A 21,814-nucleotide genomic window follows, 5' to 3' on the forward strand; every position below is an offset into this window, starting at 1 on the left:
TGGCAACAGCGGTAGGGAGCTGTCCACCCCCATCTACCCACGGACCCACCCACTTCTAGCGGATATACAGAGGTGGGCTTATCTTGGCTTTCCTCTGAGAGGCACAGTCCATCTGGAGGAATCCCAATAGATCTTTTCAGTGTGAAGAAAATCTTTTATATTGGATGGATTTTTGCATTCAGCTGTCACAGAAATTTCCAGTTGCTTCATGCTTGCTGCAAGGAACTCTTCTGCTACTGTGTATTCCGTGTTCATGCAAGGGGATCACAAGAGATTCAGGGTATCATGCTGAATTATGGATGCTGCAGAGGCTAGAGCACAGCTGTGACCTATCACAGACAGCTTGAGGAGGAGGAGGAGGAAGAGGAGGAGGAGGAGGAGGAGGAGGAGGAGGAGGAAAGGGTTGCCCAGGGAATATCTGGCTTCCAGCATTACCTTGGTAGTGTCCTTGTAAGATAAACAAATCTCTTGGATATCTGGGTACCAGAACGGAAACTCCAAGCTGATATCCCCTCTGCAAAATGGCTCATGCTGCTGCTTCTATCAAAAAAGTCCGAGAAGCAGAAATTGATGAAAGGGAGAAGGAGAAAGAAAAGGAGAGGAAAAGGCAGAGGAGATTATCTAGAGAAAATCGGAAGCGCAAGGTATGAGCAAACATTATTTCCCTTTACTGTACTGCATAGTATAGGATACCTTCAGCAAGATAATAACAACAATTTTGTTCTTTCATTCCAGAATATCTGCATGCCTTTGCTTCTCAAAAATGATTCTGTGCTTTCAGTAGTCTTGCTACACTGACAGCAGCGCAGATGTGTAAATAAAGATAGTGGCACTAATACATTGTTTTTTGTTTATCCTCAAACCAAAACAAGTCTGTTTTCATCACTTTTAAGGCAGGTATTTCTTAGGCCTGACTTAAAATTATTTACCAGCAGGCAGAAAGAGACTTTGTGCTCCATTTAATAAGGTTAGGTTTTGAGGTTTGTACTGTTTCTCCTCTTTCTTATTCTTTGCTTCAAATGGCATGCAGTTTCACATCAAATCCTGTAAACGAATTTAAGTTCTTCTGCTTGCAATGATGGGCTATTAGATTTTAATACTCTGGTAAACTACTCTTTGTATAGTCCCATGTTTCTCAACCCAGGCATAGAAAAATGATGTATAGCATATTGTTGTTTAAAGTAAATTCAGTTGAAAATAAAATTTGGCCTTATTCTCACAGGTCAACCATTCTTGGATTATTTCTTTCAGAAGCATTGTAATTCAACTGATTTTGAATTGCGATTGGCACAGGAAAATAAGTAACAGTTGATTTGTGGGGTTTTTTTAAAAAATAAACACACTCACAAATTGCCAAATACTAACAGGTTGTTCATTTTGCTGATTAACAACAGTTAGTTGTATAATTGTTTCATATATTGAATGAGAAAATAATAATTATGAGCATAATGAGGAAGTACTTATGACATTATATTGCTTGGAGACGCTTCAGAATATAGGGATGTTTATGGACCTAGACATTTTAAAAATATATAGTCACAGATACCAATTATATAAGTGTTTTTATTTCTGCATTTCACTAGTTGTGAAGTAATGGCAAATTGAATCTCTCCATAGGCTTGTTGAAATAGATATGAGCGTTTAGTCCATAGCACCCTGCTTATTTTGCAGAAAAGTATAATTTCATATGGAAAAGAAATCTTTATATGTGAAACAACCATTAATATATAGGAAATACCTATATTTTAACTCCCTTTTATTAATACCTTACCTTTTGTACAAGTTGTTTGTGTTCTATAACACTTCATAGTAAGCTGCACACACATTCTATCATGTATAATTTGCTTAAGGCCAAATGAATATGTCCAGTCATGCTTCATTTTAATTTACAGATCTTTTCACAAATTACCAGAATTACTGTTCCTGCTGTTCTTGTTTGGTATATGCCTGAACTGTTTCTATTTTTCTTATACTGGCATTGTGAAATGAATGAATTAATGTTAATATTTTTTTCTTAAACTGCCAATTTATTATGTTGCTAAATACCTTTGTGATACCTGAAGTGATATGTCTGACTCTTTAAATATTTTGTTTGCTGTGTTAATTGAGTTGCAATAGAATTTTCTTTAGCACAATATGAGTATCATTTCGAGTACAGCCATAGCTTGATGCTCCCAGATAGATTGTGTTCAGTATCCTAATTCTTCAAACAGAATGCTGTAGAAATAATAATCCCTTGGTTGTGATTTTCTTTCAGTGAACCGATCTACTAAAACATATTTGAGAGGAAGCAACTAAATTTCATTTTTAACGTGTGCCATTGTGCCCACAGGAAAAAAATGACAATAAAGGTTATCTATCTATCTATCTATCTATCTATCTATCTATCTATCTATCTATCTATCTATCTATCTATCTATCTATCTATCTATCTATCATAATATATGAATAGAGCTCAAAAATGCTTATAGGTTACGCTCAAGGATTGGATAGCTTGTGGTGATAAGATATTGTACATCTCTGCTTTTCTAAATTGGTTTTAAATGTGATGCTAGGGCTTTTAATTAAAGTGGATATAATTAAATCAGTATCTTCTGACATTTCCTTTTTATACAGTGCTCCACAGCTTTGATTAGAACCAGAGACACATTGAACAGGCACAAGTTACTAATGTAGTGGCCACAGAAGATGGAAAGATCAGGATGTTCTGATATAAGGATAGGCCAGTGCTGTTCAGAATATTTAAGGAACATATTACAGTTATGTTTGTTTTGTTCCATTTCATATTCTTCCATCAGCTTCCCTATGCCTGTCTTTTACTGCAGCAATACAGTATTACATAAATAGGTATCTTAGCTGTATGGTACACTTCCTTTCTAATAAGGTGAGTGTGGTTTAACTTTATTGTTTTTTTCCTTGCAGAAGTATATATTAATGAAAACAAATGCATAATAATTGTCAGAACTGTACATATGCTGTATATTTGGTTGTAAAAGCTGTGGAAAAGATGAAGTGTCTTGAAATGTTGGTATGAGAAATTGTCATTGTTTGATGGCTTCTTTTTTAACTTTAGAAAAAGGTATAAACTTCCTATATAGATATTTATACACATAAATGTGAGTTTAAGTCTGATAAGCTGTATGTGAGATATCATCATGCATATAGTGGGATTCAAATATGTGAACAACCAGTTCTCTGTGTGGATGCCACTTCCGGAAGTCCATTCTGGGCCTGGGCAACAAAAAATTAACTACCGGTTCTGTTGAAGTGGTGTGAACTGGCTGAATCCCTTCACTGTATGCACAGAGAAAACAGTTTGGTGTACCATTTTGTTCAGGCCACCAAAGAGTGAAGCTACATGTTTTCTCGGAGTGATTCATGTAAACACTGGGGTTGTAATTCATCCAAAAAGTTCATCTTGGAGGAAGGAAGATGCAGAAAGCACATATTGAAAGAGGGACATAGAAGAGGAAGTGATCTCTAATCCTAAAATTTATGGAGCAAATGCATGCATAGATCTGTGTGGTTGAACTGATACAGGTGAATCCTATACAATCCCATTGCTTGTCTGAACCTGATCATTAAATTTTTAAACCATGATTTATCTCTTTGTGGCTCAGTGGGTTAGGACGCTGAGCTTGTCGATCAGAAGGTTGGCAGTTTGGCGGGTCGAATCCCGAGTGCCGCGTAACAGAGTGAGCGCCTGTTACTCATCCCAGCTTCTGCCAACCTAGCAGTTCGAAAGCACGTAAAAATGCAAGTAGAAAAATAGGGACCACTACGGTGGGAAGGTAACAGCGCTCCATGCGCCTTTAGCTTCTAGTCATGCCGGCCACATGACCACGGAGACATCCTCGGACAAGCGCTGGCTCTTCGGCTTTGAAACGGAGATGAGCACCGGCCCCTAGAGTCGGAAACGACTAGCACGCGTGTGCGGGGGAACCTTTACCTTTACCTTTACCTTTACAATAGCAAACCCAACAAATCATGGCTTAGTACAAAAATTATAAGAAATAGTATAAAACAGGAGCTGAATAAGAAGGTTAAATGATATATGATTAATGAAATAATATTCACAATGTTAGCAGGTGGATCAATTTCAGTGTTTCAATTTGGAACTCATTGGCCTATTTATAAACTAACATAGAGATGGGAAGGCTCTGCAGATGAGCTTTGCTCAGCAGGATCAATAGTCATAAATATGCAAATATTCAGAACTGTGGTTTCTGAAAACTTTGGAAGGCTGCAGAATTCCTATTGCTGGTATAATGTGGTATATGTATTCATTTAATTTATTAATTCTTTATGAATCAAAGCAAAGTAGTAAAATAAAGTAATATATGTATCAGTAGATTTCTAAGAATGATAAGAAAAAACATAAGACAAACAATTTCCTCAGCTAGTGAAGGCTATTGCTGAGTTGATCAAGTCTTACAGAGCAGCTGAATAAGAAGCCTTAAAAATTATAAGCCAAGAAAAGAAAAAGCTAAAAAAATGAATTAGAATATGGAATCCTGTGAAAAACAAGAAAAATACTGTAAATGTAAATGTTTTCAACATGCTACATGACCTTTCCATTAGAAATTAAATAGAAGCCAGGATCTTTCTCTGATATGGTAATTTTCTGTGTGCATTCTAAAATGGAATAACCCAGATATTTATTATTTATTTATTTATTATTGGGACTTATATGCCGCCCTATCTCCCGAAGGACTCAGGGCGGCTAACAACAATAAAATACAATAATACAGAAGTTAAAAGAAAAATAAATTAATGGCCCCTGTAGAATAAATTAAAATTAAAATTAAAATAAGTTAAAAATTAAAGTTAAAAATTAAAAACATAATTAAAATCCCTGTCAGTCCAGGTCAGCCTGATGGAAAAGGAGTGTTTTGAGGCCGCGGCGAAAGGACCGGAGATCTGGGGCCATCCGAAGCTCAGGGGGGAGCTGGTTCCATAGGGCTGGCGCTCCCACAGAGAAGGCCCTCCCCCTGGGGGTCGCCAGCCAACATTGTCTAGCCGACGGTACCCTGAGGAGGCCCTCTCTGTGTGAGTGCACTGGGCGATGGGAAGTCGTTCCCGGCAGCAGATGGTCCTGCAAGTATCCCGGGCCTAAGCCATGTAGGGCTTTAAAGGTAAGTACCAGCACCTTAAATCTCACCCGGAGGACAACCGGTAACCAATGCAGCTCACGCAGGAGGGGTGTAATATGGGAATATCGGGGTGCTCCCATCACTACCCGCTCAGCCGCATTCTGCACCAGTTGTAGCCTCCGGGTGGTCTTCAAGGGCAGCCCCATGTAGAGAGCATTGCAGTAATCTATACGGGAGGTAACGAGTGCGTGGGTGACTGTACGTAGGGCTTCTCGGTCCAGAAAGGGGTGCAACTGGCGTACCAGGCGAACCTGGGCAAATGCCCCCCTGGCCATGACTCCAATATGATCTTCAAAACTGAGTCGTGAATCTAGGAGGACGCCTAGATTGCGTGCCCTATCAACGGGAGGTAACATCTCTCCTCCCATAACCAAAGATGGAACCTCTTGGACTAAACGAGATGCTGGTACGTAAAGCCACTCAGTCTTTGCTGGGTTGAGCTGGAGCCTGTTCTTCCCCATCCAAATCTGTACTGCTTCCAGGCAGTGGGACATCACATCGAGGGCATCACTGGGTTGGTTCGGGGTGGAGATGAAAAGCTGGGTATCATCAGCATATTGATGATACCTCACCCCGAAGCCACGGATGATCTCACCCAGCGGCTTCATATAGCTGTTGAACAGGAGAGGCGAGAGTACCGACCCCTGAGGCACCCCACAACTAAGGGGCCTAGGGGTTGACCTCTGCCCCCCTGCCAACACCGTCTGCGAACGGCCCAAGAGGTAGGAGGAGAACCACCATAAAACGGTGCCACCCACTCCTAACCCCTCAAGACGTCGCAGCAAGATACCATGGTCGATGGTATCAAAAGCTGCTCAGAGATCTAATAGGACCAGGACAGAGGAATAACCCCTATCTCGGGCCCGCCAGAGATCATTTACCAGCGCGACCAATGCCGTCTCCGTGCTATACCCGGGCCTGAAACCCGATTGGTACGGATCCAGATACTCAGTTTCTTCCAGGACCAAAGGGAGCTGCCGTGCCACCACGCTCTCAACAACCTTCGCAAGAAAGCGAAGGTTGGAGACAGGACGAAAGTTATTTAAAATAGATATGACTGTCTCACTTCAGTTCAGTGACTTTTGAAGAAATTTGTTTCTCAACACAAAGGGCAAAATAGCATCATTCCTCATTTCATGTAGGGAATCAGATTTAGGATATGGATAATGCACTGTGTGCAATAGGATGGTTTGAGAAATACAAGATTATTGCACAGAAAAGTCCAAGGGTATAGCAGAGTTGGGAGGACTAAAAAAATTGAATAGCTATTTTTAGCACTATCTCTAAAGGTATTCCTTTTATTCTGCCTAGTTGATTTTACTCTGCTTTAGTCAGTATGCTGGAAGAGACAATGCAAATAGGAAGACAGAACACATAGGAACGAGAATTGTATGTAGCAGGAGCTTTAGGAGTAACGAAAATATGTTGATTTGAAATAACAAAAGGTTTTGCTACAGCTTTCTTGTATCTGCAAGTTGCCCATAATTTTGTATTAAAAACATCACAAAAGACTGTGATGAGTGTAGAGCATTAGAATATTTCACCCTTTTGGTGATCTGATTATGGTTCAATAGTTCAGGGCTCAAGATTTTTCTTTTTCTTTGCACAAACCAACACCATTTTAAAATTATTTTCAGATCTGTCGAAAAGCAGCCACACATGGACTGTTTGCCAAATGGAGGCATTCTCTGTAGGACCCTTTCAGAATGTTTACACATGAATTCTAAATCTCTAAATTTAGGAAATTTATTCCTTTGAATTCAAAGAGGGTGTGACGTGGTCTTTTCATAATCTGGCCAGAAAAGCTGGAATTATTATTTTTAAGCATTTGAGAATTTTACTATTTCATGTAATTCCCATTATGTTGCCAGTCACGAACATTTTAAGATGTTTTATGTTTAATAATGCACACACTGCTTAATTATTTAGTCTTTCTATTATGTTGTATAACAATTTTACGCTGCTTGACATTTCTGAAGTTGACAGCAGACTGTTGGACTGCCATGTAATGAAAATCACCAGGTAAACCTATGTTTCCTATAAAGTTTATTTTCAGAACAATATGTAACAATGGTAAGGTTGGACTATTTAAGTTGCTGGTGAAAAAGTTATAACAGAAAGGGTTTTTTGGATCCACAATATACCTTTGAATATAGATTGCAACCATCCATGTTTTAAAGTATATTTAAAGCAAGTATCCCAATAAATAAATTGTGGGAAATTAACTTTTAACTTTGTTTTAAAAACAAAGCTCACAGATAAATAACCTTTGGAAAAGGCATTAAAACAGATATAAAACAGAAAGATACAAAATGAAAGATTAAACAAAATCCAGTATAAGCCATAAGGCCACACTAACAATCCTTTATCAAAAAGTAAACAAGCAAAGCCCCATCCACGGGATGCAGCAGTACATGAAACCATGCCCCCTCCGGTCCACGGAAAAACCTCTCTCCATGCCACTGGTCCCTGGTGCTCAAAAGGTTGGGGACCTCTGGTTTAGAGCAGTATGGCAAAACAGCTGTATTCACAGTTCATAGTTTATTCCATCCATGCATAGGTGAGGTACACATGCAGTATCATGTTGTGATAAAACTGAGGTAAACATGCAGTGTCATGTGATAAAACTATGTTAAATTTTAATTATCATATTTCATTCATATTTCATCATTCATCATTTTAATATATTTGGCTAGGCTAATTAATAATGTGTATTCTCATTGTGATATTGTATTGGTATGATGTGATTATTATGAGTCATTCAATGTGACAGAAATCCTGTATAAATAATCGTATAAATAAATATTAGAATAGAGTGTTTTTATGTCTGAATGCTGAATATAGAGACGTGTTTATGTCGGATAAAAGCTTGCTCTATCTCTGGTACTAGCAAGAAGGGATTATTGTGATTAATGCACTGATGAATTCACATATAAGAACAGCCTTCTGGGGATTATTTTTAAAAGATGGCTAAGAATAAGCAGTTTTAATTGGTTGAGTATTTAATTATTAAACTTTAATGGATAGTTTGGCTCAGATTGTTTTCCACAAGATTGTTATTTCATCCTTATTGTCAAATCAACCACAAGGTTTATGGATATCTAAAAATGAAATGGATCAGTTTTCACCAAATGTATGTCAAGTATAGCAAAGCTGATATAAAATGCTGCTGCTGTATTTTATTTATCTATATGGCATAAACTCATTAGTAGGATAAAAGCTCCTACTGTTTTCTAGAGCAAAAAAAAATTGCTGTAAGAGGATTTGCAGAAGAGAAGGGATTTTGCACATATGGATCAATGGAAAATTTCTAATCGCTGTTGGATTGCCTGCCATTGTTAAGTAAATGATTGGCTTTAGAGAGGAATAGCAATTTCATACATTTTAATGTTAACAATCAATGAACTTATTCTTAAATATAGTTAGATTGCTTCTGATAATTTTTTTAAAAATGACAGCAAATCCATACTGCTATTGGAGAGAGAGAGAGAGAGAGAGAGAGAGAGAGAGAGAGAGAGAGAGAGAGAGAGAGAGAGAGAGAGAGAGAGAGAATACAAGTACAGTACAGTGTACAGTGTACTGCCTTTATTTTTTGTTCCTTCAAGTCAGTGTTGTTTGTTGTTTCCTGTAGACTGCCTGGACAAGTCCCTAGAGTTAATTTGGGAAGATTTTAGAAATGGTTTTTCACTGTCTTAAGATTGTGAGAGAGTGACTGGCCCATGGTGACCCAGATGGCTTGGGTTTAGGCTCTCCAGAGACCGGAACTTATGGTCTCTTGGTTTCTAGATATACAGTATAGATATATCTATGAGCCAGTTCCATCGAACTGGCTCATAGATATATCTATACTGTATATCTTTATCTTATTCTATCAAGTGAAGAAGGATTGAGGAAAGCAGAAATGGTGCTATTGGTACAGTACTAGTAATGGTTGTAGATGATAGAGGAAATGGAAGCTTTCAGTGCCGCTGAAGTTTGGTAATAGAATCTAGGCAAATGCTTGCAGGAAGGGTAGTTTTGGCAGGCTGAATGCAACCCATGATTATGAACCTACATCTTTGGCATGTACTCAAAAATCAACAATAGAAAAGTTTTCAGGCTCAAAAGGTTTTCAGCACAGGGAATAATTTTCTCATTGCTTTTCTTTGTACATGGGCAGCCAGTATTTTCACATCTCCTTTGTGTTTCCGGTAATATCATTGTCTTTTAAAAGCTTAGCATTGCTACCTTACAAAGTTAGAATTGCTATATTATTTTTTTTAATATCACGTAGGCAAAGCACTTTGAATATTTGTCATCCATTCTATAAATGCAAAAATAGTGCTGTTACATCCTTGGTAGCAGCACTGCTTTATATAGATTCTCTTGGATATATTTAGCAGTATTAGTGAAATGCTAATACACTTGGTCACTTCTTCTTTTTTGTATATATTTTATTGGTATTTTTTAACAGAACATAAGTCATTCAGTCATTTGTAAACAGTTTTCTCAACAATTAATTACATTTACATTGGTGGATTTAATTCTATTTTTTCCATATAAGCCCTCTCATACTTTTATATTTCTTAATCAATAGGTAAAAAAGTAGAAAAGAAAAGAGGAGAGGGACAAAAAAGAGGAGAAAGAGAAGAAAAAAAGACAAAAGCACTGAAATACAAATAATAACATACTACTTAAAATATGTATCCCTCCTAATTTAATATATATTTATTCCCTCAATTTCTTATTCTTTTTAACCATAGCTGAGAATATATTTAATCTACTTAAACTTTAAGTATTCCATTCAATAGATCTAATCATCTAATCCTTTAACTCTAATTCAAAACACATTTTTAATGCTTTTCTTATCGTCAAATTTAAGTAACTAAAACATTTGCTTTGGTTAAATCATTTCAACTTTTTTTTTACAGAAAGGAAAAAGGAAAAAAAACCATATTAGACATTAGCACTTCTTTCAGTAGAAAAGGATTTGGAGGATATGTAAAGGAACAGAAATGTATACAGATAGTCCTATAGTTAGAACCATAATTAAGCTTGGAAATTCAGTCATAAATCATGCTGGTCATTAAGTGGCTCATCACATTTCTAGCAAAAATGTTGTAAATTGTGATCACTTGACTGTGGGATGCTGCAAACAGCTATAAATGCAGGCTGGTTGCCAAGAGTCCAAAATGCAATCACGTGACCATGGAGGGGGCCAGTAATCAAAATTTCAAATATGTATCTTTTATGGGTTGGTCATAACTTTGAAAAGTTACCAAGTGACCAGTCTTAAGTCAAGGACTAACTGTAGAACACCTTTTTTGAGAGTTTGAGCAGATACAGTTATGTATAATTGAAACAATATATGGAATAGCTTCAAGCTTTGTGTTAGCTATTCTGAGTACTATTATTTGTGAAATAGGATATACAAATTCAGTAAAGTTTTAAATAGAAATAAGCAATGATAAAGCATAAAGCATCTTCTAATGGTGTTTTTAGAATCCTAACAAATGTTAGTTTTTAAAATCTAATGTAGAACTGGAATTAAGAATATATTAGTTCCCCAAAGGGTACAGTGTTAAAGTCCTAGGACCAAATCATTCATGGTACAACAAACCAGTTAGATCTAAGATATTCTGCACTTTTTAATGACCCTTAGGGTATTTTGAAAAAAGTGCAAGAGACTTCAAAAGTAAAAAGAAACTTCTGTTTCACATTGTTTGTGCTTTCATTGTATAATAGATTGATATATAATTTAGATCAGGGCTTTACAACCAGTGGTATGGGTAACACCTGTGATACATTGGCACCTGGCAGGTGGTACATGATCATCCTAGAAAAGTGGTATCAGGGGAGGGGAATGAGCTGAACCGGTGGCAGCACTGCACAAGCCTGAGCGAGAGATGGCTGGAGCTACAGGGCTGTCAGGGCTCAGCGGAAGCGCCAGGATCAGCACTTCTTCAGGGCTGTCAGCGCTCAGCAGAAGCGCCAGGATCAGCGCCAGGCTCTGTTGGATCCTGCAACATTATTCTGGGAGTTATGTCTTCGCCTTCATTCAATAAATCTATTGCTTTGGTCACTGAATTAGTTAGTGGGTGCAATTCTAAGTGCTGATCTTAGTTCTCCATAGTTGCATCTACCAGTCCATCTCTTCCTATAAAATTCTGCTTATGTTGTACGTTCTTTCCAAAAAGGAGTGCCGTGTGTTACTGCACTATGTGAAATAAAGGTGATGACAGTCTGGAGGTGGATTTGATGACTCCTTGCAGTTTGTGGACTCTGGGTTCAATAGACTTTCAAAAGTTTTTGCCTCAACAACTTCAGTTGCTAATTGTCATGGTTTGTCTTTTTAATAAGTTTTTTAAAATGACGTTTAGTTTTCTTTTCAGTTTATTTGGGCAGTGTAAAAAATGATGCAATTGTTATTGTAAGTATCTAGACATTTTCACATAGGTGGTATAGATCATAGAATGGGAATTATTTTGTATAAAATCAGCATGCTTTCAAAATGTTATCAAAACTTAAAACCATAGTCAAATTCCAATTATATTCATTATGCTGAGATTATATGCTGGATAGTTCCTAAATAAACTGTATATTTATTTATGAGACTGTTATATTGCCCCATTTGCATTTGATTCTAACTGGCTCTTTGGAGACTAAGTACATATTTCTGTATCAATAAATATATATCTAACAAGATTTCAGTTTACTTTTAATGCATGTAATAAAATTATTAGACAGCACTGTTCTTTCTGAGATGTTTTGATGGGATTCTGTGTCATGTTTCCTTGAAAATTGAAGGCAAAGTTCTGGCCTAAAAGAGGAAATAGCCCCAGTTTTCTTAAAGATATGAAAACATATCCTTTTGCTTGGTGTTCCAGACAAATATTCAAATGTGTTGTACTTATTAAAAAATGGCTTGCTGACTCCTTAAGCTTAGTAAAAGTTTTTAAACTGCCTTGTCCATCTATAGCAGTGATGGCGAACCTTTTAGAGACCGAGTGCCCAAACTGCAACCTAAAACCCACTTATGTATCATTGGTTGCCGGGTGGGCGTGACCCATTAGGTGGGTGTAGCCCATTGGGTGGGTGTGGCTCATTGGATGGGCGTGGCCCATTGGGTGGGCGTGGCTGTGGTGGTAGTGGCAGATTGCATGGGACTAAAAAGTTCAATCAATCAATTCCAACTTTGCGAGATTTTTTTTCCCTACGAGATGTTGAAATTGATTGACTGAACCTTTTTTTTGCACACGGCGGTGGAGGCCTAAAGTGAAAAGGTTTTATAAAACCCAGCTAAAAGCCTAGGACTGGGGCAATTGTGCGCGTGCCCACAGAGAAGGCTCTGCGTGCCACCTGTGGCACGCGTGCCATGGGTTTGCCATCACGGATTTATAAGATCCCTTATCAGGATGGGGTTGCATGGGATGGGGGAGATCACATCCCTGAAAACTCTTAAACTTTCAGCAGATCTCGATGACATCCTTCAAGGTATTCTTCTAGAGATGTTTCAAATTTGGGTGAAGATAGATTTCTTATTGGTTTTATTCAGTAGATTCAGTGGGGTTTTTTAAAAGGCTGTTGGGGAGATGGAAGAAAGTAGTTGACTAGATAAAATTTCACATCCCTCACCTTCATCTGGTAGTTATGATTAGGACTGTTCCCAAAAACATATTTATCACCATAAATCAGATAGGTAATTTCATGTTTTATTTTTGAGTTATTGTGTAGTTTAATTTATAGAAACTACTCAAATGCCATAGTCTTTCAAATTGTAAAAAAGAATTCTGGACAGAATGACTCATAAATGCAATGAAGGAAAAAACACACAGTATGAAGGAATATGCTATAATTGCATGAAATGTCACTTTTTGAAGTGTCTCCATATAGTTTGGTATTGTTTATATAATAAATTCCTAATAGTTATCATTTTACAGTAAAAGGCTTTCAGCCCCTCCTCTTAGAAATGAGCAACATTAATGTAATGCTGTAAGCAACCATTTGATGTATAATGTAGTAGGGAGAGAAAAAAAAATCAAAACATTCAAAGGCATGCAGCTGGGTAATTCAATAACCTCTGTATGTGAAGGCATTTCACACAGTAGGGCCTTAACTCAAAGCTAGTCAGGCTGCCTCCCTCCCCATTCAATTTACATGCATAGTTGGGCCAGTAGGTGTAAAAATAGACAGGCAGAGCCTGAATTGGAAATGATCACTGAATGCTGGCTATAGTTGTTAAAGTTTCTTTTTAACCTAGGCCAGTAGAGAGAAACCTTTACCAAAGAAAACTCAGGAGAGCAAATAATATAAGTTACAACTATCATTCTCGATTTTCAAAACTCATCTGCCCTTTTGGAATATTCCATACTCTGCGAGCTCAAACCCACTACAGGAATTAACAGAAGGATATGGGCAATGCACCCATTTGCCAAGCTTGCGGCACAGACAAGGGTGTAAGAGTGCAAGGGAATGTGCAAGATGCAGATAAAATTCCTGACTATTATGGATGCAATAATGGAGTGAATAAAGATCCTGAGGGATTGGTAAGTCTAAAGAGAATACAGCTGAGAGAACAAGGAACTTGTTATAAGAAGATAATGTGGAAATACTGAGTTAGCTTTACCATTTGGAATTGGTTAATAGCTGCTGAAATACAGGATGGTTGTGTCTTAAGATGCTGTTGGTTAGGCAATGTGGGATTGAGTAAAGTAGCTCACAGAATGTTTTGGTGTGTGTATAAAATCTAAGTGTATAAACATCATAGATACTAGAGCCCTCCTGATAAAGTGTAGTTGAAATGTAAGATGGCATTTTACACTTTTTTAAAAAAGGACTAGCACAGTTGGGAATCTAAGAACAACAATTGCTTTTGACAGAATACAGTATGATATAAATACATTTTCTTGTTTTAGTAAACTAAAGCAAACTTTGCTTTTATAAGTCAACATTATCAATGTTTATAGTTACTAGGAGCAAGATAGACTGATGACTTTGTTCTGTACAGTTAACAGATAATATAGATTTTGCTTGGAATTAGGTCTCAGTAAATTAAGTTAGATTTAATGTAAAACAACAGTTTGCTTGGGGCTACAATCTTTGTATCTCTAACAGAAAGAAACATGAATATGAATCTACTCTGAGAATGAATAGCTTTGCAGCATGTTATAATAATCATGTTTATTTTATTTTTAAATTGAACTAGTATTTAATTGGAATATTTTTATCTGCAGTTAGAAACTTTGCATTAAATTTTCACATGGTATGTTTGCATCTTCATTGTTCAAAATTCACTATTGTTTCTCTCCTGCTTGTTTCTTTGCATATGTTTGTTCTCAAGTATAATTTATCTCAATTAGTAAATCTTAATTTCCTAAGAGATGTTAATATTTGATTTTATTTTAATAAAAATAGCTTAACTATATGTATGGAGGATTTTTGTGGACATATGAAGACAGAGAAAACAAAACACATGATTTTTATAGATTAGTTTTAAAAAATCCATCTGTAACAGATGAGCTTTGAGCTTTCTTTAATCCAAAGGTTAACACGAAGCAAGGTTCACTGAATCAATCAGAAATTTCTTATGATGTCTGAGAGTATCAATATTTTTAAAAACATGCATGATTTTATAATTTCTAATAATTTCACAAAAGTGAATGAATGTAAACTGTAATTACTAATTTATAGATATGCACTCTTGAATATTAGAGTTCTTTTATTTTAAACAAAGCAGGTTATAGTGTTATTTTTGTATTATTGTTTTGATAGCATTAAATCTGGAATATCTATACTATACCCAAACTTACAAAATCAGTTTCTCATAGGGCCTGGTGCAATTCAGAGATTAATTCAACTATATTATAATTAACATAAGCTAATACAATGTCTTCTGGAAGCCAAGAATTACATAGTATATAGATGTGTCAGCCTGCCATATAGTATATTATAACTCCTCAAGTGCTTTTGTGCATTTGCTCTCTGAATCTGGTTGTTTGCAGACATTTTGCTATCAACTCTGTTAACACCTTCAGTTGTGGGAATGGGATTTACTGCTTTTTTATATACAGTATGCTGCTGTGCTGCAGAAAGAAAGATGTTATTGATGAAAAATACATGAGGATGAACTGAAGATGCTTGCCTATGGAATTGCATAAATAAATGGTTGCACTGTTTACAGTCTCTACATAGGAAGTCCATATAGTATTTAAATGCAGAAGATGTTTCAATATCTCAAATGTTTTGTGTATGAGAAAGATGGTTGAACAAAAACAATTTTCCTTGCATGGATTGATCCTTGTTCCATTGTTGTTGTTGTTGTTAGTTGCTCAGTCGTGTCCGACCCATCGCGACCCTATGGACAATGTTCCTCCAAGCCATTGAAGCTCACGCCTACTGCTTCAGTGACTCCATCCAGCCACCTCATTCTCTGTCATCCCCTTCTTCTCTTGCCCTCAATCTTTCCCAGCATTAGGCTCTTCTCCAGTGAGTCCTTCCTTCTCATTAGGTGGCCAAAGTATTTGAGTTTTAGCTTCAGGATCTGGCCTTCTAAAGAGCAGTCAGGGTTGATCTCCTCTAGGACTGACCGGTTTGATCACCTTGCAGTCCAAGGGACTCGCAGGAGTCTTCTCCAGCACCATAGTTCAAAGGCCTCAATTCTTTGGTGCTCAGCCTTTTTTATGGTCCAACTTTCACTGCCATACATTGCCATACCTTGTTCCATTAGAGACTAGTTTATTGTTTAGAACCAAGTTATGAAATCATAGGATTATTCTAATCCTTTAGTTTAAATGCAGATGGAAATAGTTGATTTAAAATGAATAAACATCAAAGAACCTTTGGACCAGTTCCTCAGGAACTTCCTCCTATGTTTATAAGCATAAAGCCTCATTATTGACAGTCAGTTTCTACTTTATATATTAGCCATTCTAATATGTATATATATAGTAACTTTCTGTTTTCAAGAACATCCTTTGTAAATTTGACATGAAACAATGCAAATTCAGTTAACTTGAATACTTATTTATGTTTGATTTGTATAAAGCACTTCTTGTCAAGAAAGTATCCAAATGACATAATTAGTTTTTGTATAATACTTTCTTTACCATTTAATTCTGATGTAGAATATAACAAAACAAACTCTTAGGAAGTTTATTTTAATATTTACTTAAATTCTGCTGCTTTACCACTTCTACACACTGGACTTATTCCCACTCTATAAAACAACAGATAATTCTGCAGTATCATATTTTAGACGTATGAAATCGTAACATTTTGCTAAACCTTTATAAATTAGGAAGGTCAGTGTTTGGTTTTACAATCACTGTTGTTGTTTTTTAAAAGCATTAATTGTAGTTTTCCTGGAAAAGATCTTGAAATCACATTGACTCTGAAATTCAGCAGAAAAATATGATGAATAAACAGTGAAAAAAATCTGCTTCAGTACACCCCCATGCCTTGTCTTTTTAAAAAACTTTATTATAAATTGTTAAAGTTACAGTCACGCTCCTCTATAACATATCCTTGCAGTTGCTATGATACATGGACATAGTTATTTATCTTAGTCACATATTGTTACAGTAGGTAAATGTTAAACTGTAGCAATAATTAGGCACACCCATACTGAATTTGATTAAAATCTTGATGTTCTTCTACTTAAATATGTCTTTATAATCTCACTTTCATTTTTCCAATGGTGCAGAGAATACCTAATAATTAAAAGGTAGTTTCATGCTTTTCTGATCACTTCATGTTTATTTCTATCCCTTCCTCCAGTTTCCTGCCAAACTCAATCCCCACCACATTTTTTGAATTCTGAACAGCTACTCAGCTGACAGCTGAAAGCTGCCCAGCCAACTTGGCTTCACAACCGTGGTCACTTTAGGTTTGGTCTTTCAACACAAGTCAACCGGAAAGCAAAATTTCAGTGGATGCCATAACTTTTGCAGTACAAACATTTCATGATAGCCAGGAGTACCCTAAAGTAGGCCTTTCTCTTGTTTTCCCACTGCAATTTTACTGTATTTACTCTGATACTATTTATTAGTTGCAAAAATGTCATTTAATTTAATGGGATTTGGCAGCATTGATTGAAACATAAAACCACTGTATTTTAAAAGACTAGTAAAAGTAAGTTAAGGTCTTGTTGAAAGTCATTATTGTACTTTTTATCAAGAAAAATATTTTTTTCAAGTACCTTTGGCTTGAAAATTAATATAATTTGAACATTTTTAAAAAATATTAAATATGTTATTTCTTGGTGATTTTAAATAATGTGATTCTGTAGAGAAGAAAATTAGCATCACTTTTTAAAAATAAAACCTAATTAGCATTTGCAGTTTATTAAGTGAGAACAATAACTCCAAAGTATTAATCTTACGGTATCTTTTGACTGAAAGCAATTCATAGTCTTGATTCAGAATATGATTGGCTAAGTATTTTTCATTATCATGTTATGCATTCTGGCTACAAGTGAACTGACTATTTGGTAATGTAATATGCATCCTTGAACATACAGACTGAAAACTAATTTGAGTTAGATGCAAGGCTGAATATCCACTGCCAAATCCAAAGGGCACCCTAAGACATTCCAAAGATCCTTCAGGGCTGCCTGACCTCAATGCCAGGCACACACCGAGAGATAAACATGTTAAGGTGGATTAAGGACAGTTTTCATGTCCAGCTACAGACCTCGTTGGTGAATTAATGCCACAAGAAAGGAAGCTAACATAAGCTGTTCAGATTGAATGTGGCACAAAAATACATTAATAGATTCTTTATCAGTATTAGAAATATATGGAATATTATAAATATTCTAGTAATATATTATTAATATATTAAAAAGAAAGTATAGAAATGAAAATATTAATAGCCATTATCAAAAGGAATAAATAACAGCTTATTTTGGTTGTTAGATAACTTAAAGCCAACTCTCTGTCTCTGTCTTATTTTGCCTTTCGGCTTCCGCCTCCTTTGTCTTCTGTGTCATGTAACAAAAGTTCTTCAAAAGGAGTCGAAGTATATGCATGTATATGGATTCTTCACTGATTTGTTCAAATTAATCCTACCAATGAGAACTCAGGAAATAGGAAGAAAGGCAAAGAACTGTGGCCTTTCTTGCTATGTTTATTTGCCCCACTTTTCAGTTTTAGATGTTGCTACTAAGAGAAGTAGACATGTTGTTATTAGCTGTAATGTATAACTAGAATGGAGGCAATACACTATTATTAGCTCTCTGTGTTTTGACAATCTTTCAGTAGTATTTGTTTAGGTTTTTTTTTAATGTAAGTTTATTTTATTTTATTTATTTATTTTATTACATTTATATACCGCCCTTTCCCGAAGGACTCAGGGCGGTTTACAGGGTGATTAAAAAACCAAGATACAAAAGTTAAAAACAAATTAAAAAATATATATATTTGTCCCTGCATAAATAAAACCCCAGTTAAAATAAGATTAATCCTCAGCCTGGGCCAGAGAGCTCGAAGAGCCAGGTCTTCAGGCCCCAGCAGAATGAACGGAGGTCGGGGGCAGTCCTCAGCTCCACTGGCAGCTGGTTCCAAAGGGCAGGCGCCCCCACTGAGAAGGCCCTATCCCTGGGTGTTACCCGCCGGCAATCTCTTACCGGTGGCACCCTGAGAAGACCCTCCCTGTGGGAGCGCACTGGACGAAGGGAACTTGATGCCGGCAGCAGGTGTTCCCTCAGATATCCCGGACCCAAGCCATTTAGGGCTTTATAGGTCATCACCAGCACCTTGAAGTTAACAATTTATTCCATAAGTAGGGGACATGTGCTAAACAAGAAGTGAATAGAATGAATGGTCCAGTGATGATCAGGGAATAAAACTCGGCTGTGTGGTTATTCTTGATTGTTTAATGCCTTTGCTGATATTGAAATCACATGTACAGACGATTATAATGTGTGTTGGCCAAGAACTCAATTGATTCATAGCTAATGTCAGATTTTGTGTGTCACCAAAAAAATATGAATCTAAAAACTACAATACCAAAGGCTGAGGAATTTACATTTGATAAAAAAAATTAAGGAAATGATATTAAATTACACAGAAATTGTAAAAAAAAATCAAGGAAGTAGATATGTATGATGTTAACGTTTTCTCTTCCTTCTTGGATACTTGATAGGTGAAGATATAATTTTATTTTTTTTAAATTTTTTGTTTTTTTATCATACAAAAAAGAAGATATGTATGAAACATATCAAATCTAGTTTTTTAATTAATGATTTAAGCTTGCCTACATAAAATAATATAACTTTTTCCATTTTGTTGCTAAAAAACCTGATCATAAACAAAAAATGAGCATATATCTGTAATCCAAGCCTGTACATGTGGAATAGTTCTAACTTTACCACTTTGAATAGTGATCTTTTGCTGCCCATCCCTCATCCCACCCCCACCCCCCAACTGTTAATATTTCCATAATTCTTTACATAATACCTTTGGTCTGTGATTCTAAAAATTCTTTTACACTTTTCACCTGTATTGCTCTTTATAGCATATTAGCAAACTTATGGGTGTCAAATCAAAATGGAGTAATAGAGCACATAATAAAATACCATGTGAGCAAAATTCCTTTACTGTTATGACCTAATTAAATTAAAGGTTAGTTTTTTTAAAAATAATAATCAGGAATGTCCAGAAAGCATTACAAACAATAATTTTGTTGAATTAATCTTCCCTTGTATTTTAATGCACGTAGCTAATAATCTTTTAAACCATTAGGAATTCATTATTAGTATAAATATTCCAACTCTATATGCTAGATATTTAGGAAATAATTAAATTGGTTTATATTTTACTGTAGAAATAAATAATAATAGTGTTGGTCTTATATATATGCTCAAGACATCCTTAAGTTTTTTCCTAATTTTTCTTAATTTTTCATTTTTCACATGAAGCATAAGAAATAATACAGCTATATGAGTATCTTTTGAAGGAATCCCAAATAGCTAATATATTTGCAAGTCTATAATAGAATATTCCTCAAATTTATATTTCTTTTGTATAATTAAAACAAGTAATTTCTTATTTATCAAGTCCTCTCTATTTACTGGCAATAGTTTTAACGATAGTCTTCCTGTGTGGCTCCATATATATTATGCATTTTGTGGCTTGATTTTGGATTTAGTTGTGGAATAAAGAAAGTGAAGCAAGAATTAAACAATTCATAATTAAGGTTGACAAGCAATTCCCTAATGCCCTGTTGGTCTGCAGAATGTAGAGTTGGCCAGAGTGCTGGATAAGATTGTTTTGCAAGATCTTTGCACAGTTTTCAACTTTAAGGATTTCCTTGATTACAAAGAACTCAAAAAAAGGAAAAGACTAAAAAAGATGCCTATAGCACTAGTGGTAAAAACCAATCACAAATGTGACTTTATTTAAATTGTGAGTTTATGTCCAAACCTACACAATGGTGATAAAGCTGGTGAAACAGCAATTCTTCTTTGCATTTACAGCTATTTCTAGGGAAAGATAAGATGAAACAGTTCCAGGCATGCAACATAAACACATTGGATACTTTGCAACTAAAACATTTGTGATGTGATCTGATGTTACTTTCTACTTGTGAAACTTGAGGAAGTCAATAGGGTCCTCCATAGTCCTAACTTGTGTATTGGATCCATGCCCCTCACATTGTCAGGCAGCTAAATGGGGCAAGAATGATTACATCTGGGAGATTATTGATGCTTCCTTTAAGAACATAGTGGTGCTGCATATTTTAAAAAAGCCACTTGCAAGTATTATAAATAAAAAAAGCTCATGTAATTTTTCCAGAGGGGTAACTGAATCAATAAAAATTGGGAAAAACATCAGTAGCATAACTAAAAACTTTCCTATAGTAATGTGTTTCTGTTCCTTATGTTCAGAACATAATATAATTATTCTGTTTTGCTTTTCACAGTCGGACAGCAATGCAAGCTTCCTTCGAGCTGCCAGAGCTGGCAATTTGGACAAAGTAGTGGAATATCTAAAAGGAGGAATAGACATCAATACAAGCAATCAGGTAAATAAGTAGCCACACGTGGGCTTATGTTTTATAAACTCCAAATTGTACTGTAATATTGAAGAATAAATGGGAACCACCTCCTCCAGTGTTCTTTAATTGCTAAAGAAGGCAATCATAGATAAAAATACATAGACCTGAAATTATTCCCAAAGAGGTGAGACAGATGGTCTTCTGAATTGTTCATTATATGTAGAGATTGAAGATAGGAAATTGTTACAGCTAGATTGTCAATTTTGGGAACAAATGTTATTCTTGTTGATTATGCCTGTTGATTAATGCCAGTTTAGATGATCACTCCATGGACTGTAGTTCAGTCTGTAGCAGCGGCCATCAACCTTTTGGGCATCAGGGACTGGTTCCGTAGAGAGAGATTTTTCCACAGTTTGGAGGGTTGTGGTTTCATGTGTTGCCTGCGTCCTGTGGCTGGGGCTTTGTTTGTTTGCGCGGCATGGTTTCTGGCATGCTGCGGACTGGTACCGGTCCACAGACGGGTTTGGGGACCCCTGGTCTACAGTACACAGCATCACACAGCTAAAATATTAGGGGCCATATAATTATATTTAATATACAATTATTTACTGGTGTGAAGTAAATGTTCTTAATTATATTTCAAATAAAAAAGTTGTCTTGTATGGGCTTAAGCAATGTTCTTCAGC

The 21,814-nt window shown here is 36.1% G+C and overlaps 1 protein-coding gene across 1 annotated transcript in view; it reads left to right on the plus strand.

Moving 5' to 3' along the window:
* ANK2 (ankyrin 2) overlaps positions 1–21,814 on the plus strand; it is a 320,058-nt gene that overhangs the window by 153,234 nt on the left and 145,010 nt on the right. The window contains exon 2 of the mRNA XM_081332775.1: positions 21,054–21,155. Within this exon, the coding sequence (XP_081188901.1) occupies positions 21,054–21,155 (102 nt within the window). The remainder of the gene's footprint in view (positions 1–21,053; positions 21,156–21,814) is intronic.

Source organism: Vipera berus, assembly GCF_964194415.1.
Source record: "Vipera berus genome assembly, chromosome: 7".
NCBI classification, from domain to species: domain Eukaryota; kingdom Metazoa; phylum Chordata; class Lepidosauria; order Squamata; family Viperidae; genus Vipera; species Vipera berus.